Source organism: Paramacrobiotus metropolitanus, unplaced genomic scaffold (assembly GCF_019649055.1).
Source record: "Paramacrobiotus metropolitanus isolate TYO unplaced genomic scaffold, Prichtersi_v1.0 Parri_scaffold0000037, whole genome shotgun sequence".
NCBI classification, from domain to species: domain Eukaryota; kingdom Metazoa; phylum Tardigrada; class Eutardigrada; order Parachela; family Macrobiotidae; genus Paramacrobiotus; species Paramacrobiotus metropolitanus.
In genome coordinates, this window is record NW_026570257.1 from 24,779 (window position 1) to 49,354 (window position 24,576).

Consider the following 24,576-nt stretch of genomic DNA (forward strand, 5'->3'; position numbering starts at 1 on the left):
GGTGTTTTCTAAACTTCTGTTGCCGTTTACGACTTTCAAATGTTTCCGTTGTTCTAAATTTCTGTCTCGGCTCTTACAATGCTAGCCAAAATCAATCTTTTACTTATTTCTATACCTTTGATGTCGCTAATCGGTCTTGGACAAATTAGTGCTTTCGATTGCCCATCGCGATTTGGCTACTTTCCCGACAAAGTGGAGTGTACGAAATACTATATCTGTAATTTTGGAATTGCTTCTCCACAAGATTGTCCCGACGGATTACAGTTTTCCACTCGGTTAGGAAATTGCGACTGGAAGGATAACGTTAAATGCGCCAAGTATAACGGTGAGCGCGCCTACCCAGGCTTACACTCTTCTTCGTTAAGTCAATTATAAAAAAATTAGCTATAATTTCCATGAATTTTTGTATGCACTTGCAGTCATTTAACAGATCCCAATTAAGCGACAGTTACACATATCGAGACCCTTTAAATCGGCGAGATTAAAACGATGATGACCCTACCCTGTTGCAATTGTTGTCCTGCTCTACGAGTAGTATGTATATGTATTACTCGTATGTTTTTGTAATCGCTCTTTACAAACAGAATGCGCTAAACCGCCTAACAGCTACAAATTAACCATTATGCAGCTACCATTAACCGTTCTCTTCTATCCAGGTTATGCGTACCGTGATGGTGAAGATCATCCGCCGCCGGGTACACCCGAGGTTCCCACGACACCGGGCATGCTCCTGTATCCCTTGGACGACCCACGAATAACTGAAATATTTGCTCAAACTCGTTAGTATGATTAAAGCACTCTTAATTTAATCGACTATTATATGCAGTTAAGGCTTACTGAACATTTTTTTCTTTTTTGTCGATTTAACCCAACTGCACTACAGAAAAGCCTAAACTGGAAGTAAGCCCGGCACAACCGTGTATCCCGTCAAGTTGCCAATTACCCAATTGCCGGTGTGGTTCCGCCGATCCTCCCAACGTCATGGATCCCGATGACATTCCTCAGATGATCCTGCTTACCTTCGAAGGTGCCGTCACTGATGCGGCAATGAATATATATGAGAACACGTTTAAGGACACAAGGAAAAATCCAAATAACTGTCCCATCCGAGCGACATACTTCGTGTCCCACGAGTGGACGGATTACTCCCATGTCCAGAATCTGGCGAATCAAGGTCACGAGATCGCAGTCTCCGGAATATCGTAAGTGAAATCAAGAACTCTAGATGGGTTCTTGGTGAGATTTGTCCAATTACAGGCAAGGCGTTCGATGTACCATCATCCATCCTTAAACGGGATTGATGATGGCACGGACATCGAATCTCTTGCGCATAACTGCAGTTGTCCGACATACCGTACATAGAACTTTTGCACGATAAAAGTTTTGTATCTACGATCTACGTATATACATAATGAATTTTATAACACTATTATAAAAATTTTTCTGAATAATTACGCTTAATACAATTTTAATAAAATCAAGATTTCAACTTCCAGTTTTGTGAATTCAGTGGCAATGATTAATTTCCGTTTTGTTGTGTTTTGTTGTTACACACCCGAGTAGTCCCTTTACTCTGGATTCACGTGCTTGCTTCACGTGATTAAAATTAACTTTCACTAAATGTACAAAACTAACTTTATGTACCTTCACTGTCCGCTTATAAGAATAAAGATGAAATTACAAGGTTTTAGCTGTTCGCGCTTTTTGTCAGCTAACGTTTGTTATAATGCCTAATTAACTCTGCATTCTCTCTAGAAACGTTGTGGAGTGGATGTTTTAGAGTAGTTGACTACCGCGCAGTTATATTCGTGGTTATTTTATGTGAACTAAAAAAGTTTTATGTGAACCAAATAAAATTAACCACGTGAATAGCAACTTAAAGAACACAGAGACACGCTTCTTCTGTTACTTTAACGTATGTACGGATAGGCATCTGTCCTCTATCAAAATTATCTGCTGCTATAAAATAATTACTAGTAGAATAGATGTATATAATATTATAGCGTCTATTATGCACTACCATATGACAGCATCTGTACATAATCGTGATCTGTTTAGATTGCAGTTCAACCGCAATCGGTCAATAAACTCTTGGGAAGACGAAGTCCTAAGTCAGCGCAAGGTACTAAACGAATTTGCCAAAATTCCTGTGACGGAGATTGTGGGCATGCGCGCTCCGTACCTGTCCATCGGTGGCGACAATCAGTTCCAGATGCTGAGCAATAACGGATTCCTCTATGACTCCTCTATGCCGGTTTCTGAAAACGAACCACCATTTTTCTCCTTTACACTGGACTATCGCATCAACAATGACTGTATGATCGATACATGCCCTAATGGCTCTTTTCCCGGCATCTGGGAGATGCCCCTCGTGATGTGGAATGATCGGTCGGGAGACCGATGCAATATGGTGGACCAGTGCACTGATCCGGAGAATCAACAAGAAGTGTACGAACTCCTGATATCTAACTTTGAGCGACACTACACCACCAATCGCGCGCCCTTCAACATTTTCACCAGTGCAGCCTGGTTTGCTAAAGAAATGAATCAGCGAGCGTTTTACGATTTTCTGGATACAGTCTTAGATAAGACAGACCAGGCGAAGTATCGTAATGTTTATTTCGTCACAATGAGCCAAGCGATACAATGGATGAAAAAACCGACTACTTACCGCGATATCAAAACCTTCAAACCGTGGCAGTGTACCGACACACCAAAAGTCCAGCCTTGTACGAAGCCTAACACGTGCACGCCCTGGTTCGAAAAAAACAAAGAGATCCGTCCCTTTAAAACATGTCGGGAATGTCCGAAAAATTATCCGTGGATTGGTAATGCATACGGTCTTTGAGACCGTGTGCCCGGCATTCGGGTCAATCAAGACGATTGGGGTTCACAACTGTACTACCTGACGCGATGGAATGTTTTACTCTGCTTATGATTATCGTCCCATTAAATTCACTTTCATGTTATTTCTTTTACCTGAGCGGGTGTTATCGTCGGATAACGGTAACTTTACCTGTACCTAGTGAGGCTGATTTTGACTTAGTCAGATTAACTGTCGATTCTGTCTGTACCGGTACATATGTTTAAATTTACATTCGGAAAAGCAGCATCGTATCGTACTTTCATTTTTTAGGTTTTGTACCGGTTTGATAGAAGAAAATAAACTACTTTTCGAAGGCATAATTTTTGTTCACTGGCATTCAACAGTTAATATGTACGCGTAGCCAAAAAAAAAATAAGCTTTACTTACTGTTTATTATTACATGTGTTTACACGTACATACCTCTACATTCTTGATGTGTATTACACGAGTACAGTACTTGTATCTTATTTTTCCTCAAAGCCGCCATTTTTTTCTGTAGATGGCATAATCACTGCTACGAATACTTTTTTAAGAACATCTGTGTAATGCGCTTACTATAATCTGTTCGTACTGCTGCTTTGAAGAATTATCAACTTTAACTGTGGTTAATTTAGCTAGCGTAATTTGTTATGACTGGAACTTAGAGAATAATCGTAGGACTTCTATAAAAAAATTGCAAAGTTTAAGAAACGCAGTTTCTACAGAGTGCAGGGATGACATGCTCGTAGTGGATTTAAAGTAGCGGTTGACCGGAAATCAATCGCACACACAACGAAAGTAGACACCATTGTCACGATAACTGCGGTTGCCGGTGTTTTCTTTTACAAGGGATTGGGGTTCACATTAGCTACAGGCTATAGCGCTGCTAGTTAGTGCTTTTCGAGTGCATTGCAAACATTTAATTGTTCTGTCTACGCCAAACATCGCCGACTGAACAGCGCGGATTTATCTTAAACATGAGATTGATCACAGAGAGGGCGATTAAACTAGCTCCAGCATCCGACAGCTTTATCGTTAACATGCCGCAGTTTCATGAAGCACTTACTGATTCACAAATCATTACCTCATCTGCATTTTGATCTTTTATGTTACTCCTGTTTTTGACAAAACGATAAGCGTGGAATTCATTAATAAAAGTTTGTGCAAATAAACTGAAAAAGTCATGCTTCATCGCGGCTTGATTTTAAAGCTGTGCATTTTGGGTGCGGCGTTAACAGTACTGTATGCAGTGGTTTCACGATCCTTGAAATCGGAAGCCGGAAAATTGGCCGAATTGTGGAGCGCTCCCATTTTTAACGGCAAAGCAGAATTTATTGTACCTGAAGATGGTCCTTTATTTCCTGTGCATATTGTGCGGTTCTACAAGGAACCGCCCACCGCTACATCGCAAGGTTTCTGCTGGACGGAATGTATGAGTCTTCTCTCAGTTATGCTCTACGTCCAGCCAAGTAAAATTTATATCCATACCAACTACCCTGATTTCTGGCCGTTACGTTCCTGTTACATGATCGTTAACTTTACATCCATACAAATTGTCGGCATCCGCCAACGCTTTACGCTTAACGGAAAACGAATTGATGCACTTCATCACGAAGCCGATTTGAATAAGTATAGCGCAGTATACAAGTATGGAGGAATCTCAACCGATACGGACATTTTTTACCTTCCAAGTATTCGACGTAAGTTTTAAGTAGGAAGTTAAGAGACACTTGTAAGGTTTTCACTTGTACTTTCCTCATTATAACAATAACAATTAACCGATAATTAATCCAACAGAATATGCAACCATTAATACTTTTCTAGTCTTCTTTTTTTCTCGTGTTTGTCTGCTATCTGTATCTTAATCCACAAGACATATTCAGTCATGCAAAAACACAAAAAAAACAAATATTTATTTAAAAAATATCATGAAAAACATACATAAAACTATTTAAGGATTTATCAAATATATTTATCGCTTATAATATTACATGCCTAAATTAAATTTGCATCAATAATGGTGAGTTCTTCCCTTCTTTCTTTTTTAAAACATTTATAAGCTAAACTAAAAATGAATAAATGACAAAAGCGCTGCCACGTTTCTGCAGCCCTCATTAAAGACTGGCGAGAAGGGAAATACGGATGCCTTTTAGCCGAAGAAAACAAGTTCATGAACAGTGGATTCATTGCTTGCCGGAAAGGTCACCCTTATATCCGCGATATCCTAATGCACTACGAATACGACTATAAGCCGGACTGGTTGTATAACAGCGGCCACACTCCCTGGGCGATTTATTCAAACAGCTCGGAATATCAGAAAGACATCTATGTGGACAACACGATGGCCAACCATACATTCCAGTATAACGGTCCAATCCGATACAAAGAAATCCCGGCATGGCATTCGTACTATCACAAGTGCAATGATACATACGCTAACACCTTCTCAAGGGCGGTTAATTCCACGTTCTGGGAGATGCTACACTTCATTCATCAAGAAGGCTGGAAAGTATACCGGTTTCCGACAACACCGGCGACGGTCATAAAAGATCAGCTGTTGGAGCTCCGTGTGCTGAAGATACTCGATAAATATTTTAAAGGCTGAATTAAATTCCGGTCGTTTGTGAAATGCAATCGGTTGTACCTAATATTATTTATAAGCATAAATTTAGCGTATCCGGTCAATCTCAATTTCTGGGGCTAGTTGACCTTTTTTGTCAGTTGAGTTTTAGTGTCCATTCTTGTCAATGGTGTGATGCAGTAAATTGTGAAATGGGAAACTTCCAAAACTTTGCTTGTCTGTCCGCGTGCTCGTAAGTTGTAACTGTTAAAAAACATGTACAATAACATGTACAATACGTAGAAACCATGGAGACCGTACCCGTAAAATTATGCGTCACCAATAAATTGTAACATTATTTTATTCTTTTTTGTTCGTATGTAGCAACCTGATATACTGTGCAGAGCGACAGTTTAATAAAACTTAGACATAAACATTAAATAAATAGGTTAAACGTATCCTTTATAATTTGGTTACTATACAGAATGCGAATTCCATAAACAGGTTAAATAAACAGATTTGTTCGAAGTTCTGTTGGGGGATATCAGGAAAACGCTAATACGTGTTCTTGCGGACAACATTGTACACTTTCTTGCCGCGGACGCGGGACGTTGCGACAAGACCATTCCGTTCCAAGCAGTCCAGCGATTTGCGGAGTTGATGTTCGGAGCCGGTTTTTCGGAGGACTTTATGCAGTTGGGCCAGTGTCTGTTCGGTGCGTTTCAGCAGTTCCGTTACGGCTTGAGCTGCCATATCTCCCTGAAAGCATTTGTAAGGACACTGTAACCTGGGTGTCGAAAGTACTGAAATAAACTGTTTGCGTAATACTAACCCGTTTATATAATACTTTGTAAACAGGCTACGATTTCGATTTTTTTTCTCTGTCAGTAGCCGTTAATTGTATAAAGCGGAAGATAAACGAATACCTTTTAGTTTTCACTGTGCCTTGCAGTAAATATTACCTTGCAGTCACGTTTGGCCTTCTCGATTAACTGGGTATCGGCCGGGTTACCGGTGGTTCTAGCCGTGGTCCTTGCGGTGGTTCTAGGTGTGATTTGGCCAGCAACAAGTCCATTATGTATCAACTGCAGCAATAATAATTCAAAATTTATCTTGTTAAGTGCAATATCTCGAGACAAACTCGATGATAATAATTATTGATGATAATTACCACGCCAATCACAACGACCAGGAAAAAGAGTGAGAAATGTAAGGAGGCCATGGTAAAGACTGTATGACTGCGTTTCCTTTAAGAAAAGTTGTAATTATAGAGAAAATTAAAAGTTTTATCCAGAGCCAAGATTGATAAATGGTGTGTGTATCGTGCACCGAGATGCCGGTTATTTATACATGGAACGCAATTTGTTGTATGTCCTCAGGCAGCATAGTGGTCGTGTGTATTTTGTCATTGTATTACTTGGAACTTCCGTTCTCTTGGTTTATCTTAACCACCTGGGCGGGTGTTTAGTGTTCGCGTATACTCATTCATAAAATAATGATTCCCACGATAATATTATTCGCACAGAAAAAACAATTGCGAGAGACTTACGCGTAGACAAAAAAAACATGGCAGACGAACGCTTGTACGTCGTATTATTTTGATAAAACCACAAAACAGCAACAAAACAGTGAGTCATAATTAAAGGTGAAATATACAAGCTGCAATACATCAATACAACAACAGCCGCGCAGGTCAATATTAATGTAATCATGATTAATTTTATGTGAAAAAACAGGATGTTTTTATTGTGAAAAAACCATTCGGAAAATAATGCACCGAACCTGCTTAGGTTATTAGAAAGAACCACGAAATTATTGCTTGTCGGATAGAACTGCTTGGAAAACAGCTGAGTCGTGCGTCAGTATTCATAAATGCTTTTCTTCGAAATTTAAACCGGCTTTGATGCAAAACAATGACTGACGCCCTTCGAATTTATGTTTACTATTTTATGAATAAACTTGATTAATTGATAAAAAACGCTTGAATAGTTCACGCACTATCGGGTTTGGGCAGATTTTGGATCCGGATTACAGTGCCACGATGCGTACACCACCAGCCTTGTACAAGTGCGAATGCATTCGTCTTGGTCAAACATTTATAAACACAGAAAATTTATTATATTCTGCAAATCAGCGAATGTATTACAGATGTAATTTGCTAATAAAATCACACTTTTTGTACAGATAGGGGTCGATTTTATGTATTTTCAGAATTGAATTTTTTCTTTTGGATTATTTTTTTTCCAGCCAAATTGGTGATGCTACAACAGTATCCATTGTTTTCAACGCTTTTCTCTATCGCAGAAGAACTGTCGTACCGACAGTTTTTAATTATTACATCTTATACTTGTACATCATTATCTTCGTTGTACGCAGTAATCCACATAATATTATTTTCCTGTACGAAATGCATTGTACTGTGTGACGAAAAGCCACACGTTTTTACATACATGTATGTCATGTACAGTGGACTTCATAAATGTGGTTACACATAGCCACCCGTATGCATAGCGCTATCGGCTTTAAGTGTAACCACATTTATGAAGTCCACTGTAGGTTGTACATGTACTTTTCCCGAATGACTGTGAAGTTTTGATGTACCTATTTCACCGCAAGCACTTACGTAAAACCGACCGCTACAACTAGGTTATCCAATAATTCATTGCAAGATTGAACCACAGTTTAAACATCATACACCCATACAGTACCATAATAAGAGTGATTATGAGACGCTCATCCTGCATACAGTTCCAAGGAAGAGGTCGAAATGAACGCTGTGATAGCTGTTGTGGTCGCAAATTTAGCGGTAACACCGATATTTACTGTTATTCACTACGTACGTAATGATTTTTTCGTTAATTTACGATGACAGACAGATACTCTGAGTCTCTGACTCATCTCAAAGTCCCGCAGTTACTACATTAAAAGAGTGTTGGCAGTTTGTTACCGAAAACATGTTGACCGGTTGCTTAGCGGGTACACAACCTGTTCATCGAAGGCAGATTTACTACGACGCGGTTTGTTTTGAATGACACGACTTTTTTAAACGAAATGTTGCAACTGCTTTGAGTAACATGTTTGTTTTTTAGCATCGCTGTAGCGTGCACCGGTGCATCATTCAGAACGAGCCAGTCAATGAAGCTTCCGCTAATAAGACGACAACACAGCCTGCAGCAATTAATGTCACCCGATGCTTAGATGTATATAAACTTGCCCAATCTAACATAATTATTATCACAATTCGAATCACTTTTCTTCAGCGCTTACTTTTGAGCTTCTCTAATCTAAAAAGGTCACAAATTCTTTGCACTAAATCATGTCTTTCTTGCGCCCAACTCTGATGCTTTTGGCTGTCGCGGCTGTTTTGGTGAGTGTATTACTGTGTATACAAGCATAATGCTGAAATGAATGCTATTCCATACCGATTACCCTTAACGTCCACATAACGGCATAGCGGTGTTAAGATTAACCCACTGATTTTATTAACGTTTTAGGTCATACAAAGCGGATCGACTGCCGGAAGAACCACTACGAAACGCCCGAATTCCAAAGGCAAGGAGACATTCGCGCAGCTGCTGGAAAAAGCCAAGCACGACTGCAAGGTAAGCTTCTCTCATCTTCATCGCGGATGACACGTTAGCCCAATAACCAGTACCTGCAGTGACGCATTTTATTGTTTTAGGGTGAGGTCGCCGAGAAATCGCTGGATGAACTACTCCGACACGCTAAGCAGTCATTCAACGCTAAAGAACTGGCGAAAAAGGTCAGACATTCCGATAGAGCCGTCACAACTGCGTTGGAATGCCTGGTCAAAGACGGTCTTGCCAAGGAGAAGCATGAGTACGGACGGGATGTCGCATTCCAAGCAGCCAACGACAATGTGCAAGTCCCTCGTAACGCGCATGCGGCATAAACGTCCAATGCTAACAATGTCCAATTTTCTGAATGACAGTTTTTTTTCTGTTTATGCTAATAGACTGTACAGAATAGATAACTTATGAATGTGCATAATTCTTTTATCCACTTCCAAACTCGTAAAACGCTAATAAAACGGCTAGCATCGTGCAGATGTCTCGAAATGAAATGAAGTCGCTTTAAATACAGTATATGAAAGTTTCTATCACAACTCACGTTTTATTGCGTTTAAGCGTATAACGTAGGATGTTGTTACGAACAGAATTGTTTTACCTGTTTAAAACTGTGACAACGAATGGAACTTTCAGTAGTCACTATGTAATACATTAAACGAGCCAAAATAATTTTCTATTCAGTTAAAATTAATTACTCATTGTGTACTCGTACAATCGGGTTTGACGCCGCGGAAAAGTGCTATGTCAGCTTTTTTTTAGATATGACCAAACTTCGCTTCCCTTGTTCTCGGTGCACTGATATCACACAAGGCAATCACTTTAACATGGCCAATACTAGATCATCTAAATGCTGGTGACGACATTTCCGTTTTCTAGCATAGATTCATTTAGAGATAATAATGTTGATCGAGTACATAACAAACGTAGTCGGCTACTTTCTTCTGTGGGCGAGCGAACATATGGTTTGTGCAGTTCACTTTATTTGTGAATTGTGGCTAACTGCGCATGCTGATTATTCAGTAGTAGATATTTTCAACTGTGAACGACAATGACTAAATGATTATAAATTCCAATTCCCACTTGGAGGATTTAGGAAGACTGCCTATGTACCGTAACCCGGAAGCTTGCACTGACATAAGTAATTCGTTTTAGGAACAACATGCAGTCCAAGTGGACAGTAGTACTGCAACAGTTGATTGCAGTGTTTCTCGTCAACGTTCATGGTAAGTCTTCAAGAATGCTGAAGGGATAAAGTTAGGAAGGTAATTGGTATAGTTCAGTGGGCATTAAAATGTAGTAGTGAACCCGGTCATCGCTGTCTTTCATGTAAACTAAAAACTGACCTGCTGTGTATGTCGGTAATGGGTATTTAATTGTGTTCCTGTTAAACCAAACCGCGCAAACAAACTAAAATACCAGTTTCCTAACAGAGAAGGTTTTACAGTTTTGTTCAGTAACGTAATGCTGCGAATGTGCGTCGGAACGATTGTCGTTCATTTTGTCGGAAAACTTTAAGACTGAAAAGGAATGTACTGTACATATAGATGGGTTTCATGCTGACATGTTACACAGGTCGACTGAACATGTCCTCGCAGCCTTTCTATACGCTTCCATATCAAGGCATTCGAATTGCAATCTACAGAGAGGTTAGCGCTGCACGACACAGTCCACTACTACGCTCCAGTTTGTACCCTGCTGCCCACCTCGACAACGGTTCACCTGGACAGTAATTCATCGCCGTATTCAGTTATCTTCAAGGTAAAGCTCTGGGACACTGATGTGGAAAGCCACGTACGAGATTTTGTGTTGCGAAAAACCGGCAACATGTCCGTGGAGGTTCTTCCTGTCCCATTCGGCTACGTCCGTTTCCAGTTATTGGGTCATCATAAATTCCGTTTAGCAGAGCAGTGGATACCGCTAAGCACACATCCAGCAATTGCATCCGGCAGAATTCGTTGCACATCGGAGAAGCAGTGCACTCGCATTGCTCGGCAAATTAAACACGACGAACATTTTGCTTCCGATCTGATGATGCATTTTTCAACACGCAACAGCATTTCTTACCGCAAAACAGTAGTAGACGTCACATTTAACCATATCTTGCTTACCCCTACCTTCACAACTATCGAATCTCGTGACGGAAATCGTAATTCTGTCTGCATGAAATTTGAGGATTTTACCGATCTGGGTTATGACTTAATGGATGTTGTTTTTGAGAGCGAATTAAATGCCGACGAATTCCTGGAAGAGGATCAGGTGCAGAAAGGTCATGCCCGCATTTCCGGATTATTACGGCCCAAAGTCACTTCAACCGCGCATTTAGCTGATGGTTGGAACGAGGTCTTCTGGCGTGTGGAAAATGAGCGACCGGATCGCAAGGCGGCTACTTTTACCGAATTATTTTCCAACAACCGGAAATGGTTGCAGCTGCTGATGAGCGGCAGTCTGACGGATGGCAACAGCAGCTTCACTTTTCCTACTTCCTATGAAACACAAGCTTTCATCGCTGTGATGAAAGACATCCGCGAATCAGAAGATGTTATTAAGTGGAATGGAGAAGCCTTCATTGTTAAACCGATGGCTGTGCACTGCATAAATATAACCGCTTTGCGTAGCAGGGAGGCCATCGGAAAGGTCACGGTGCGAATTAGCAACAGCCATGCTGACTACAGTGCTTTAACGAATTTGAACGCCGCCTCTGCAGAAGCCCCTCGTGTACAGGTAACCAGCAGCGAAAGTGCGGAAGATCTGGCTGCTGCCAATTTTACCGTGCTGCAACAACAAATGGAAAGTTTAGCAATGGATGCGCACAGAAATTGGAGCTCAGTTGTGCAGAAGTTCAACGCTCTGAGTACGACGTGTAGCGGCATTGTTAACATCAGCGTATTCAATACCGTGACCAGTCGGTTCCTGTCGGATTTCAATACTCTTGCGGAAAAAGTGTCGGTTTTAAAAAATAATGTAACCGAACAAGTTCACAATCTGTTACGGAGAGATACTGAGTTGGAATTAAAAATTACTACAGCCCTAGGTGCGGATTCGACAGTTGCCGAAACAACTAACAAGATCAGCATGCTGCGCAGTGACCTGCAGGTCGTCAAAGAAGATCTGGTGAGCTTGAAAGCAAACGATGCGACTTTGGCACTGCAAATTCAACAGCTCAACATCCTTCCGATTGGGACGATTGTCGCATTTCCAACTGGCCACGTTTTACCATCGTGTTGGTTAAAGTGCGACGGACAGTATTTCAGTTCTCTTTCGTATCCGCAGCTGGCTCGGATATTCTCTGATCAGCGACTTCCAAACCTTGCAGGAAAATTCCTTCTGGGTCCTGATACATCGGAATATCCACTCGGCAGTACGGGCGGGGAAAAACAGCATTCACTGACACAAGCGGAGATGCCAAAGCATATCCATGGAGTTGAATGTGATGGTTTCTTTCTCACGTTCAATAAAAAACACCCAAAAATATATTACGATATTAATAATGCAGACTGGGAATCAACCAACCAAACCGGAAACTATATTGGATGGAGCCATACGACGGCTGCCGGAGGCAGCCAGCCTCACAATAATATGCCGCCATATTATTCCGTTCTATACTACATCCGTGCATGCTGAACATACCTCATTCAGTACTCCGCGAAAAATTGTGCACTGTTGCAAAACAGTGTCCTGTCCCCAACCAATTTTTTTTAGTTTTTATTCGAACGAATTTTTAATTCCTTATTCTAATAAGTTTTTAATTCATCCTTTCGCATTGTTGGAAATTCTTCTTCTGTGGTCTTCCTAGATTATACAATGGCAGTAATACTCAACAAATACAAGCGTCCAAAGTAGTTGACTCACGCAATGCCCAAAAACCGCTCATAATAATTATGTTCTATGTCTGCTGCTCTGTATATTAATTTGAAACAACCCGAAAACTGAAGCAGCGTTTTAAAGTTTTATAAGGTGTTTCAACTTGAAGTCCAGCCAAATCTTTCATTTTCCGTTTTCCGACTTCTCTTGACGTATAATTACCACTGTTCACAATAATGTCCATTCTCATTCTTCTCATAACGTTCACCTCAGGCACTCATGACCCAGCTTCTGTGGACAAAAAAACTTCTTGTCCAGGTCTCCAGATTCCGGATTTCATGTCATTTGAACGATTGGTTCAAAAAGATCCACGAAATGTGCGTAACGCATTAATTTTATCGTATGGCAAAAGGCGGAAACTGAGTCGGACATTTTTAATCATTCCTATTTGAACAATTTTTTGCAAAACTGAACTTGAATGCAGTAAAACGTCGTTGCATAACACAAAACTTTCTATTGTTACTATTACTGCGTAGTATCTGTGCAGCTTGCTTTACAGTTACCTGGGTGCTGACAACAAAACGGACTAAAGGATGCACAGCTGCTTGCGCTATCTTCCATCCGGTCAACTTCGCCATAATACCGGATACGATGTCTTGCACGGAAAAGTCAAACTATAAAAGCTTACTGCACTTAGCACTTACTTCACGCAGTTCACTAACGCCTGACATTATTGCACGTCAAAATCTTTTGCGAGAAAATATTACTTTTTTCGACACGAAAAGGTCATCCGTTTTTAGTAATCATGGTGTCTGTGTGCGCTTCCCTTCTGCTGTTAATCGTGGTGATCGGCGTGGTAAGTACATAGTTTTAACATTTTTTATTGTCACAGTACTTAATTATTCATAAAGATGTTATAATGCTTGAGAAAACAGTTATTTATCAACGACACTTTGCAGATTCTGCCTACTATATCAGCACAGCCTGGCCATCATCATAGCCCAGTCGAAAAAGCCAAGTTTCGATGCAAGGTGAGAAGTTTAAAATTGCAAAGGCAAATATTTATTAGTTATTATGTATGATGACACTTGTTGGATTTCTAGTAAATTTGGATTTCTAGTAACGTTGGATTTCTAGTAAATTTGGATTTCTAGTAACGTTGGATTTCTAGTAAATTTTGAGATGCGGTACCGGTTCTTTAGTTTTTAGCGGACTCAGTATAACTGATTTTTGATGGATTTTCTTGCAACTTTTAGGTCATTTTTTATCAATATTAATTATGGATTTTATGCTGCAGGGAAAGGTGGCTGGTGATTTAATGGGCGAGTTGCTGCGTACCCGTACGCTGTTTGTTGGACCACGCGAATTAGCCGCCAAGGTCCGTGCCCCGGAACACCAGGTCCGGGAGGCGTTGGAGTGCATGAAGCAGAACGGTCTGGTAACGGATTCCAAAGTCTACAAGGCCGTCTAATTGTTGACCTTTCGTTACGACATGCTGCTGTCTGTTAGAATACCGAAGAGTTGGTGTTTTTTGAATTTCGTGGCACGGTGTTCGTGCATAATATCGAGCGGTGTGCAAAATGCGATTGCCTGAATGATTTTGAGCATTGTTATTAAATAAATTTCCAAACAAACTGGATATATGAATATGTCGAGCATTTTGTGGGAAGAAACAAAGAAACAACACATTAACTTTATTACGAGGAACTGCTCTGGGTAACAACCACGGGAAAATTTACCAAAATTGTTTAGATTCTGCGCTGGATTCGAGTCATTAATAATAATCAAATGAAACGATTAACAGAGAACAAAACGCTGCTACATGTTATGGATCGTTAGTTTGTAAAATTTTCATATCAGTAGCCGAGACCGCAAGTCAAGTGGAACCGTGTGCAACAATGAAATGCCTGGTGCAGAGCGCACTCGATTGGTTTCCCGCATACTTCACTGCTGATTGTGTTAAGACAACGTTTGTTTCAAGTACGCTCTTCCTGCGCTCTCTAAGAGTATTTGCAAGGTAAACCACAGCAACCGCCATCTTTGTTTCCACTTCAGATAACTATATCGAATCGTAGTTGTATTTGTCAAGAAATGAATGTCTTGCCAAGATATCCAAAATAAGTATTCATTCTTTTCAAAATTATTGGCATTTTTGGACAAAAAAAAATTGATTACCTTGAGTTTGTTAGCCAGAATTGGAAAACAGGAAGAACGCGGCTCTTTCCGAAGGCATATAATCAACAAATGAAATATCGGGATGCCATTCAAAAACGCCACATCTCGTCACACCATGCCGCAATCTGGAGGACCACTGTTTGGGGCGTTGCCATAACCGCAATCTACACCGTGCTATTTTTATTTTACGGATTTCACTCCCACCAGTTCTATGATGATGATTCCCATAATTCGTTGCACATCTCTGGTGTAGTCCACGGATTTCCGGTGCACCTTGTGCGGTTTTATAAGACTTCGCCCGGTGATCTCGATGTCTTTTGCTGGACGGAATGTCTCAGCATTGCCTCGATTATTTTGTATGCCCAGCCCAGTAAAATCTACATCCATACCAACTACCCGGACTTTTGGCCGTTTACTCCGTGTTATATGATAGCCAACTATTCCCTATTTGAATTTGTTAGCGTGCACCAGCGGTTTACGTTTCGTGGCAAGCGCATTGATAATCTGAATCACGAGGCAGATTTTATCAAGTATGATGCGGTGTGGAAATACGGCGGCATGTCGACGGATACGGATGTATTCTGTCTTCCCTATATGAAGCGTGAGATAATTCCTGATTTTATTTCTATAATCTTGTTATTATTTTCTATAATAATTATAATAATCTTCTTAAACTCTTCGAGTTATTAACACCATACAATACAATCAAATACTTCGACAAATATTTACCATTAGTGTTACTAATAGTATTTACAGAGAAATTAATTTTAATAGGACCTGTTTTACTGTTTCCGGTTACTCCTTAACACAAAAAATTCTAAAAAAGGCAGAACATTAAGCAAATAAATAAAATTTTCTTTTTGCTTTCTTATGCGAGAAAACTTACAATTCGAAATTTTTTTGGCAGGATTAATTAAACAGTGGCAAAAGGGAAATTACGAATGCCTACTCTCACAAGAAGGAAACGTAACCAACAGTGGATTCATTGCGTGCCACAAAGGTCACCATTATATCCGCGCCGTGCTGGATCGTTACGAAACGGATTACCAAACAGAGTGGACATACAACAGCGGTACCGTACCGTGGCAAATCTACGTTAGTAACGCTTCTTACCGGAAGGATATCTACATGGATACCGTAATGTCCAACCATGCCATCAACTACAGTGGTCCGATTCCGTACAAGAAAATCCCGGCATGGCATTCTTACTATCACGGTTGCAGCGACACATACGCTAACACATTTGTCCGAGCGGGTAACTCATCGTTTTGGGAGATGCTGCATTTCATCCATCATCAAGCCTGGAAACGGTTCCGGTTTTCTACGATATCTCCGAATATTATCCAGAAACAGATTAAGGACGAGCGGTTAGAGCTGAAACTGTTGTCGCTACTGGATGAACGCATCGGATTGAATGGGATCAATAGCAAGAAAGCACTTGATCCTTTTCGTCCCACCGTTAACCAGCAAATATTGTAAAGATAAACACCAAGAGAATTTCTGTAAGAGATACTGTTTGTTTCTTTACGAGGTAGTGTTTATATGCTGTTTGCGAAATTGGCAAATAGGCTTGCTGAGAACCTGTTCCAATTGAAGAATGCACTGCTGTGCACTTTTTGAGCCTTTTATGCAGTTAACTTACTGGGGTTTTTTTAAACATCCGACTCGAAATTTTCGCTGACTAATCCTACGTCCGTTATTTTGCATTCGGCATTCTGGGTGAATCCGCTAATCGTCAAGTTGTCCGGCATACACCAAAACAGCAAGTCATGGTATGCATTACGTCGTAGCGGAATGACTGGGCAAAAAATTACGATAGTATGTACTGTAAATAAATTAAACTGGTGTTGGTGTTTTACTCGTAAATTAAATCGGTATTGTTTACCGGTACAGAAATAATTGTTCAATTTCTTCCTAATAAAATTTTAATTTTATGGATCAGAAGATACTGTCTAATTGCCCACGATCCAGCCGAACTCATAGGTACCGTAATTATCGAATTTGTGGCTCTGGGGTACAAATAGTTCGAATGCTATGGCGGAGGGGGGCTTATTTCGGGGAGGGGGCGCAATTTCGGGGGGTGGTCTTATTTTTCAAACAGGGTCGGGGGAGGGGGGCTTATTACAGGGGGGCTCTTATTGCGGGGGAGCCACAAATTCGATAATTACGGTAGTCGTTTTGCAAACAGTAGCCTTTCTCGTAGTGCACATTAACACGCATCATACCGTGTTTGAATTATATTTTATTGCACTTGAGCATCTTATTTCCTCTTAAGATAGAACTTTGTACAGCAAGACAGCTGCCAAGGTAGTAAAACCTTTCGAAAAGCAAAAGTAATTGTGCGGTATTTAAAGTGCATGCAGCCGCATTACACAGATTAAAATTTGAGTGCGTACTCAAAAGCTAAAGTGAAAAAAACGGTCCGGCGTAGTATACGTTCTACCACAGTGCATGTGAAGGAGATACGCCTCTCTTTTATAATGCATTACGGTTCTAAAACACATAAATTTTCTGAAAAAGCACAGGCAACTAATAACGAGTAGCAATCATGTTTTATTATAATATAATTTGTTTTATTAGATCACACAGCGCTGCACCGGCGAGCGTTGACGTTGCCACTGAAAGCTTTGCTTTTTTGTTATTTAACGTATGACATAATTATAACATATCGAAGTACCAGTCGGACTTGCTAATCAAAATGTTTTTAGATATCGCAATATTGTATGCAGTAACTAAGTATACAAGTACAATACTTTTAAACTTTGAAGACGAGATCATGCGCCTTCGTACAGATACAGCAACTCAGTGTGGCTCGTACCTTAGTAACCATTGCATTATACCAAACTCAAATGCTTCGGCTGATTTATGTTTATCTATGTATTTAATTACTTAAGTAAGTACTTACGTTACATAGCACTTAACGTCCACCGTAATACTTATGCGTTCCCAGGGTACTGAAGTTTTACTTTTATTTTCAGTGAATGTAAACTGTGTCTGGAAAGCATTATACGTGGAAATTCAAGAGTACTTAACCCAGTCTTACTGGATTGTCAGTGCAGAATGCGGAGTAGGTTTTAGATTTTTGCACAGCTCGACGTATTATGCACGTACCTCAAGCACTAAGCAGTGACCTTTAAGACGTTTTGTATAGTCTTGCTCAATATTACATAATACTTTGTGCAGCTGGCTCGCGGTATTAAATTCTGGGGAGCATGTTCCGGAATAATGATAAAGTTATCTAATCTCTCTTGCTTAGTATTCTTTATAACTAATTTTGTACTGTACCCAGTTTTGCTCCTTTCTGCCCACAACATTCACCAGATGTCCCAGCCGAAGTACTTCCTCAGCGCTTGCGCCATGATCAAGAACGAGATGATCGTCGTTTTAGAATGGATCGAATTCCACCGTATCCAGGGCGTTGATCACTTTATTTTCTTCGATGACGAGAGCACGGACGATATTTATCTCCTTCCCCGTTTCTATGCCTCAGTAGGTATCCCCGATCTTGTCGAAATCATTCCGCAAAATTTCCGAAGGCGTCACCCTCCCAGCAAGCATTCCTACCGCGAGTACGACCAAGGCCAGACGCAGGCGTTAAACCACTGTAACAGCCGTTTAGCCGGCGTCAGTCAGTGGATGATAGTCTGCGATGTGGACGAGTTCTACTTCTCGCCAAAGCATTACACCATCGCCAACTTCCTGCGGAATTACAAGGATAAGGAAGTCACTCAGTTCCGAGCCCATGCTATTCGTTTCGGGTCCAGTGGCATCCAAAGGGAGAACCCAGTCCATTTGTTGCTGGATCCGTATAACGATACTTTGTACGTTAAAGCGGATCTGCTAAATGGGCAAATGTTGCTCACAGTACGCAACAACAGACGCGCCCCTTTTCGAGACCTGGACAAAGACTACGATGCGCGCTATAAAGAAATTTGCGTAGCGTCAGGAAATCCCATCGATTGTCAGCACGCTATTGGGAAGACGATTTGGCGACCGGATAAGTGCGCATTGGCCGGCGTACATTGGTGCGAGAAAGGTCTAGTTGGCAAAAGCATAGTTGCCCAGCTGGATGACCTTCGTATCAATCACTACGCATTCCGCTCGCAAGAGCACATGGATAATTAACCGTGGAACCAAATGGGAACCATAAAACGCAGGGTGTTCAAAGCCTTCAACTTCATTTGGTTTTCCCTTGTAAGCGATAATTCGACGGAATCATATCGCAAAGAGTTGGTGGAGAGACTCAGTGCATTCCCTACCGTCATGACCATTCATCCAAAAGTGATTAATTCCGAGTGGAATGCCTCGTATGCTTTCATTAGTCGTTATAATACTGCTTTTACATATATTCCTTCACAAATAACCTACATCACCATAAACTGCATTACGATATTTTTCAGATTATACGTATCAGCTTGTTCAGTTTAGTTTTCCGCGTCTTACCGGTATTTCCAGTTATCGCGGGAAGCGCCTGGGAATTTTTTTTATTGTTTTTGATATTTTGACGGTGAGAACATTGCATTTTTACAGTGGACGCTGCAGACAGTAGAGCACACAAAATTGTAATGAACTTTATTTCACATTATACCGTATAGGTAAATAAGGTAATATATGAGCTTCTCTCATTAAAAACAACCATCAAATCAAAGAATCATCCCAGTTAGCATGAGATGGGACCATGGGACTGCACACGATACACTCTCTGCATTACAACAAATTTTTTCCAGGCTAACGAGTTGAAACAGAATAAAACAGGCAAAAAGACATTCGCTTGTTCTCATGCAGTGTTGTGGTATACAGTTTCTTACCCCTCTGGAATCACACCAAATGCCGAATGTTTCGCACGCAATAGGAAAAAAGAACGAAATTGCTATCAAGTATCAACTAATCGATGTGTCCACGTGGGTGTGCAACATGGCCGACAATACAGCTGCGGCATTCCGCAAGCGCCATGTTGGGTAGTGTTGAATCAAAAAATCACGTGTAAAGAAATAAGTTAAAGAAGAAAAAGTGAACAGAGCCCAATAGACACTAATAACTTAGCAGCAAATGTCATTATCGCATATTTAAAACCGTAAACTTACTGATTGACTAAGACATTTCAAATTGCCCAAATGGCAGTTCCTTGTTTGCGGCAAGCAAATGCATGAGAAATTTGCTGAGCCATAAAGCATCAAAATTGCGTAAATCCGCGGTATCCCAGTATTTATCACGTAAGCTGGATTTGTCGAACGCATGCCTGCAACAAGACAAAAAATCCTGCGTTAATAGTAAAAAAATCGACGAAGGTTCACTGTACATTGTGCAACACTACATATAGCCAAGCTGCGATCGATCAAACACCCCATCACACAGCCTTCCGTTTCGAAAAAAGCCGGTGGTGCTTGCTGATATTGCACCAATCGATAATGACACAGGCGGACATTTGAGCGGTTGTTAATAGTGCATTCCACAATTGACAGGCACTGTAAAAAAGCAAGTTTTGTACCCGCTCGATGCGTGCGAGGAGCTGGTCACTTGCGTCGATACATATTACATAGTCTCTGTTACAAGTCTCTGTTACTTTGTCGTATTCGTAAATCTCTGCTCCTGATGTACAAGATGGTGTTCCGTCTTGTACCTTATGGAGAGAAATTTTTCAAGCTACGTGAAAAACTTGGTGCTGCTGCTGTTTGTATTGCAGGTAGAACACGTCAAATAACGTCCCTTGATGAACATCCCTACGCAGTAGAACCCGTGGACACGTGCACTCCGGACGGACGGAAGTTCATCAGCGAGCGGAGCTTTGCTTATCTGATGGCGCACTTGATGAATGAAATCAGCCTGCCCCAGGAATCATACAACCGCATTAACAGTTTTGACTCTTGCCTGGATACGGTTGAATGGGCTGATTTAAAGTGGACTAAGCGTTTCCTTCAACTTCATGTTGATCATTACTGTTTACTGTAAAACTGTTGTTTAAGTTTGCGATGTTTTATATGTAAGGCTATCACTGATGTGATAGCCTTTTCTCCCATGTTAGTCTATAACCTCGTGCAGGACATCCCTGATTTTTGTAGACATTAAGCTCATTAAACAAACAAACAAACAAACTGTCAGAGGCCCACGACTGCGCCTGGTGCGTACTGCCCACACTGGACGTACTTGCACTCATGCTTGCCGTTATCGCCTCTCTCGCTGTACGTACGTGTGCTGCTGCACTGCACTCACATCCGCTGAAGCGGATATACGCGGCGCACACACTGAGCATACTTGCTCTCTCGTTCCTCTCTCGCAGTATGACTCAGCGTTCATACGCTCGCGTTGGATTGAGTCCAGTCTGCGCATCATCACACAGCTGATGGCTCACAGCACGTGCTTGCCGCCAGTTGCTTCTTTCACGCGATCAGACGCTCAAGAACCCACTTGGCAATCACTAGCCATTAGCCATCAGTGCTTGGTTCTTGCTTTTCCCCTGCTATCACGCAGTACTTGTTCCCCCTTTATTTGTACAATAAAGATCACTCGTTATCTCCTCGTGCTTGTCTGTTACATGGTAGCAGATTCATAAGGTTTTCGATCTGACGGATCCTTTGAGGAGACGGTGAAGGCTTCATTTTCGGAGAACTCGTCAGGAACCTACACGTCACTGTCAGATTGATTACTGAAGTAATCTCTGCTCTGACTTTGATCGGACTGATCTTGCCGTCTTACAGCTGCGGAAAAACGAGGATCACTGAAGTGATTCTCCCCACAGCTGGTGAGCACAGTTTTCTTGGTCTCTTCCACATTGAAGAGCATCCCAACAGCACGGACATTTTCCTCCCAACTGACGGATCAGACTCGAACGAGAGTCTGCAGCGCGAACGGATTACTCCTATAATACGGGGACCTTCGGTTTGAACACCGACCCGCAACTTTACTCGCGGATTTCTTCACGGAAACGACGGATTTCCGACCTCGGACGGAGGAAATCCAGCGGAACCGACACCGACACCGACACCGGTAAAGTAACGGTTCTAGGTCGATTTTAGCCGCAACTAGGTCGGCTTTTCATTTTCTAGCGGTAGAAAACGATTTCTAGCCGTAAATCTTAAATTTCTAACGGTTAAAAGGTAATTTCTGACGGAGAAACCGACTCGGAATTTTGCTTTTGGTCGAGAACCGATCTGCTAGGTCAACGAACCTGTCTAGACAGTTAGACAAAGGCTAACCGGCAACAGGTCGGAAACTCTTTCTTTTGATTTCTAACGGTGTTTCGACCACCAAGAAATTTTCTTAATTAATAAAAATAATTTCTCACGGTTAAAAACTTAAAAATCCGAGCTAGATAGACTTTCTAGCCGAGCGAAAATAATTTGTTATTCTAACAGAAAATAGCGCTAAAATTCTTGAATTTCCTTGTGACATCATAACGACCGATTATCAGTACTTAAGGAGCAGCCAATCAGAGTGCAGGGGAAAGTTCCCATAGCTTAACATAGGCGTGATTCATCGTTTTTTTTTAAATTTTGCACGCGGCTCGCATTCCGTGACGTAAGCAGAAGTGCAAGACCACTTAACCTGTTACGTCACACTGGTCAGCACAGTAACATAGGACGTACTACACCGTACTACTATTACGTACTGTACTGTACCATTGTACTGTATATTAACACCCTGTGTACTGAGTCACCAACAGACACATCAACAACAACAACAACATTTCACCGGACGTTCCTGACCCTCGGAAGTTCCTGAACAAAAAGACGTTCCTGATTTCACCGAACATCTTCACACAGAAGATTGTTCGACTTTCTCTTTCTTACTGATAAAAGTTTTAAGGCTCCACCAGAGCCGACCTGACTCGACAACGATGTCGAATCCCCGAGAGAACGAACACGCGAGAAAGTTCAACACGGACTATTCTCGGCGTGCGAATACGACCGGCAAGTACTCACTCCGGTACGCCGACCAGGACAACAGCCAGCCGTCCTCAACCGACTCGACTAAGTCGGCTGAAGCAAAGGAGAGGCGCAATGAACGAATTCTCCTTGCCGACTCGAATCCAACCTCGGATGACAGTTTCGAGGACGTCAGGGATAAAACATTCCTGGATACCCAAGCTGACGTAGCAGCCCCGTCCCACCCGACAGGGGGGGATGTGGAACAGCTGCAGGTAGAGACCACATTGTCTCATGCCGACCAAGAGTCGAGCTCACACAGAGCTCAAGACTCGGTACCGGCCACTAGAGCCAACGAGCTCGGACGGCAACCACCCAACAGGACAGACGGAGTGCCGAAGCCGACCTCGCCCAACACGGACGCACCGACTAACCAAGTCGGAAGGCAATCGCCGACCACACAGGCCGAGCGAAAATCACCAACCAGGCAAGTCGGGGAACAACAACCGACTAGCCAGGCCGACCAAAAGAAGGTCGACCTACCATCAGCCCCAGAGGTCAAACAATCGACCTCGACTGGAATGGAAAAGCTGGCAACAGATGCCAGCAAAGCCCAACCGACCACACAGATCGGAAGGATTTCACCGACTTCGAAGGACGGTCAACAGATACCGACCTCAGAGGTCGGAGAAAGGAAGTCGGCAACAAGCAACCGACTTCTCTGGAACGGCAACCAACCGACACAAAGTCGGATGCGACCGTCCAGCCGATTAAAACACCGACAGGAACGGAAGATTCCGAGGTACCGCCACGAAGCGGCCCTCACCCAGCCGGATCGCCGACTAGCATACCGGCACCCAACGAACGGGCTATTTCACCGTTGAGCCGTTGAGCCGACCTTCGCCAACCGGAAGCGAGTCGACTCGAGCAACTGAAGCTCAACAAACGGTGAAGTCGACTAAGGCGACACAAAGTCGACCTGTCGACCTGAAGACCAAACCGTCACCACCAATGTTCGAAACTAGCGAACTCGGTAGCACTCCGACACCGACAGATGACGTCTTTGGCACAACAGATATGTCGAGACCGAGCAGTGCGGACGGATTCTTCACAACACCACCGAAGTCCAACAAGGACAGCCTCGGCTATCAAGCCAGTGCGCTCGAATACACGGCCAAGAAGTGGACTGCGGCAACACCGCCCGAAAAGATCAATGATCTCGACCTACTCCGAGCGAGATGCCACAAACTGATCACACAGATCGTTTTGGCAGACCGAATTGTCGACTCGGCTGAAGGGTCGCTCCGAAACTCGGAAGATACCCATAAACTCGAACGAAGGAGATGGGAACGCGACATGGCGGATGCCAACAAAGGCATCGCTCTCCAACAACGGGAGATCGATCGGCTTAACGCCATACTGAAGCGAGCCGACCTACCGTGTCGATACGAAGACGACCAAATCGCCATGCTTAACGGTAAGCTGGACCGATCAACAGCAGCAGTCTTCGAAATCAAACATGAACTCGACGAGGCGTACAAAGCCCTCGAAGAGGCAAAGAAAGAACTGGCCGATGTACAAACAGCATTGGTCGAGTCGGAAATGGCAGCAGGAGCGTTCCACCAGCAACTCAACCAGGCCAACGAAGAGGCCGAGGTCTATCGAAACGAAGTCGATAGATACGCAGCCGAACTCAAAAAGGCCGATAACGAGATCTACCGACTGACACAACGAACTGATGAA

At 42.2% G+C, this 24,576-nt stretch overlaps 4 protein-coding genes across 4 annotated transcripts; 3 read left to right on the top strand and 1 right to left on the bottom strand.

Annotated features, from left to right (window-relative positions):
- Window positions 1-3,169, top strand: LOC129589853 (chitin deacetylase 7-like). Its single transcript, XM_055484748.1, has 4 exons — window positions 1-325; window positions 657-779; window positions 884-1,202; window positions 2,059-3,169. Exons 1-4 carry the CDS (start codon window positions 79-81, stop codon window positions 2,846-2,848), a joined length of 1,479 nt encoding a protein of 492 aa, XP_055340723.1. The 5' UTR covers window positions 1-78; the 3' UTR covers window positions 2,849-3,169.
- Window positions 3,170-5,883: 2,714 nt separating this feature from the next.
- LOC129589905 (uncharacterized) lies at window positions 5,884-6,664 on the bottom strand. The gene is made up of 3 exons (XM_055484809.1): window positions 6,577-6,664; window positions 6,368-6,490; window positions 5,884-6,164 (listed from the first exon to the last, which is right to left on the bottom strand). Exons 1-3 carry the CDS (start codon window positions 6,625-6,627, stop codon window positions 5,961-5,963), a joined length of 378 nt encoding a protein of 125 aa, XP_055340784.1. The 5' UTR covers window positions 6,628-6,664; the 3' UTR covers window positions 5,884-5,960.
- A 1,988-nt stretch (window positions 6,665-8,652) lies between these two features.
- Window positions 8,653-9,318, top strand: LOC129589740 (uncharacterized). The gene is made up of 3 exons (XM_055484589.1): window positions 8,653-8,772; window positions 8,900-9,007; window positions 9,088-9,318. The coding sequence occupies exons 1-3, from the start codon at window positions 8,722-8,724 to the stop codon at window positions 9,316-9,318; spliced, it is 390 nt and encodes a 129-aa protein (XP_055340564.1). The 5' UTR covers window positions 8,653-8,721.
- Window positions 9,319-9,951: 633 nt separating this feature from the next.
- LOC129589845 (uncharacterized) lies at window positions 9,952-13,116 on the top strand. The gene is made up of 2 exons (XM_055484739.1): window positions 9,952-10,218; window positions 10,568-13,116. The coding sequence occupies exon 2, from the start codon at window positions 10,820-10,822 to the stop codon at window positions 12,614-12,616; it is 1,797 nt and encodes a 598-aa protein (XP_055340714.1). The 5' UTR covers window positions 9,952-10,218; window positions 10,568-10,819; the 3' UTR covers window positions 12,617-13,116.
- Window positions 13,117-24,576: the final 11,460 nt, after the last annotated feature.

What these genes read in the sequence shown, in the direction of transcription:
- LOC129589853 (XM_055484748.1), top strand. Translation starts at nt 79, where the DNA reads ATGCTAGCCAAAATCAATCTTTTACTTATTTCTATACCTTTGATGTCG. An exon ending in TAAATGCGCCAAGTATAACG is followed by an intron (nt 326 to 656) that starts GTGAGCGCGCCT and finishes TCTTCTATCCAG; the next exon opens with GTTATGCGTACCGTGATGGT. An exon ending in TGAAATATTTGCTCAAACTC is followed by an intron (nt 780 to 883) that starts GTTAGTATGATT and finishes ACTGCACTACAG; the next exon opens with AAAAGCCTAAACTGGAAGTA.
- LOC129589845 (XM_055484739.1), top strand. Translation starts at nt 10,820, where the DNA reads ATGTCCGTGGAGGTTCTTCCTGTCCCATTCGGCTACGTCCGTTTCCAG.
- LOC129589905 (XM_055484809.1), bottom strand. Translation starts at nt 6,627, where the DNA reads ATGGCCTCCTTACATTTCTCACTCTTTTTCCTGGTCGTTGTGATTGGC. An exon ending in TGGTCGTTGTGATTGGCGTG is followed by an intron (nt 6,491 to 6,576) that starts GTAATTATCATC and finishes TTATTGCTGCAG; the next exon opens with TTGATACATAATGGACTTGT. An exon ending in AGGCCAAACGTGACTGCAAG is followed by an intron (nt 6,165 to 6,367) that starts GTAATATTTACT and finishes AAATGCTTTCAG; the next exon opens with GGAGATATGGCAGCTCAAGC.
- LOC129589740 (XM_055484589.1), top strand. Translation starts at nt 8,722, where the DNA reads ATGTCTTTCTTGCGCCCAACTCTGATGCTTTTGGCTGTCGCGGCTGTT. An exon ending in TGGCTGTCGCGGCTGTTTTG is followed by an intron (nt 8,773 to 8,899) that starts GTGAGTGTATTA and finishes TTAACGTTTTAG; the next exon opens with GTCATACAAAGCGGATCGAC. An exon ending in AAGCCAAGCACGACTGCAAG is followed by an intron (nt 9,008 to 9,087) that starts GTAAGCTTCTCT and finishes TTATTGTTTTAG; the next exon opens with GGTGAGGTCGCCGAGAAATC.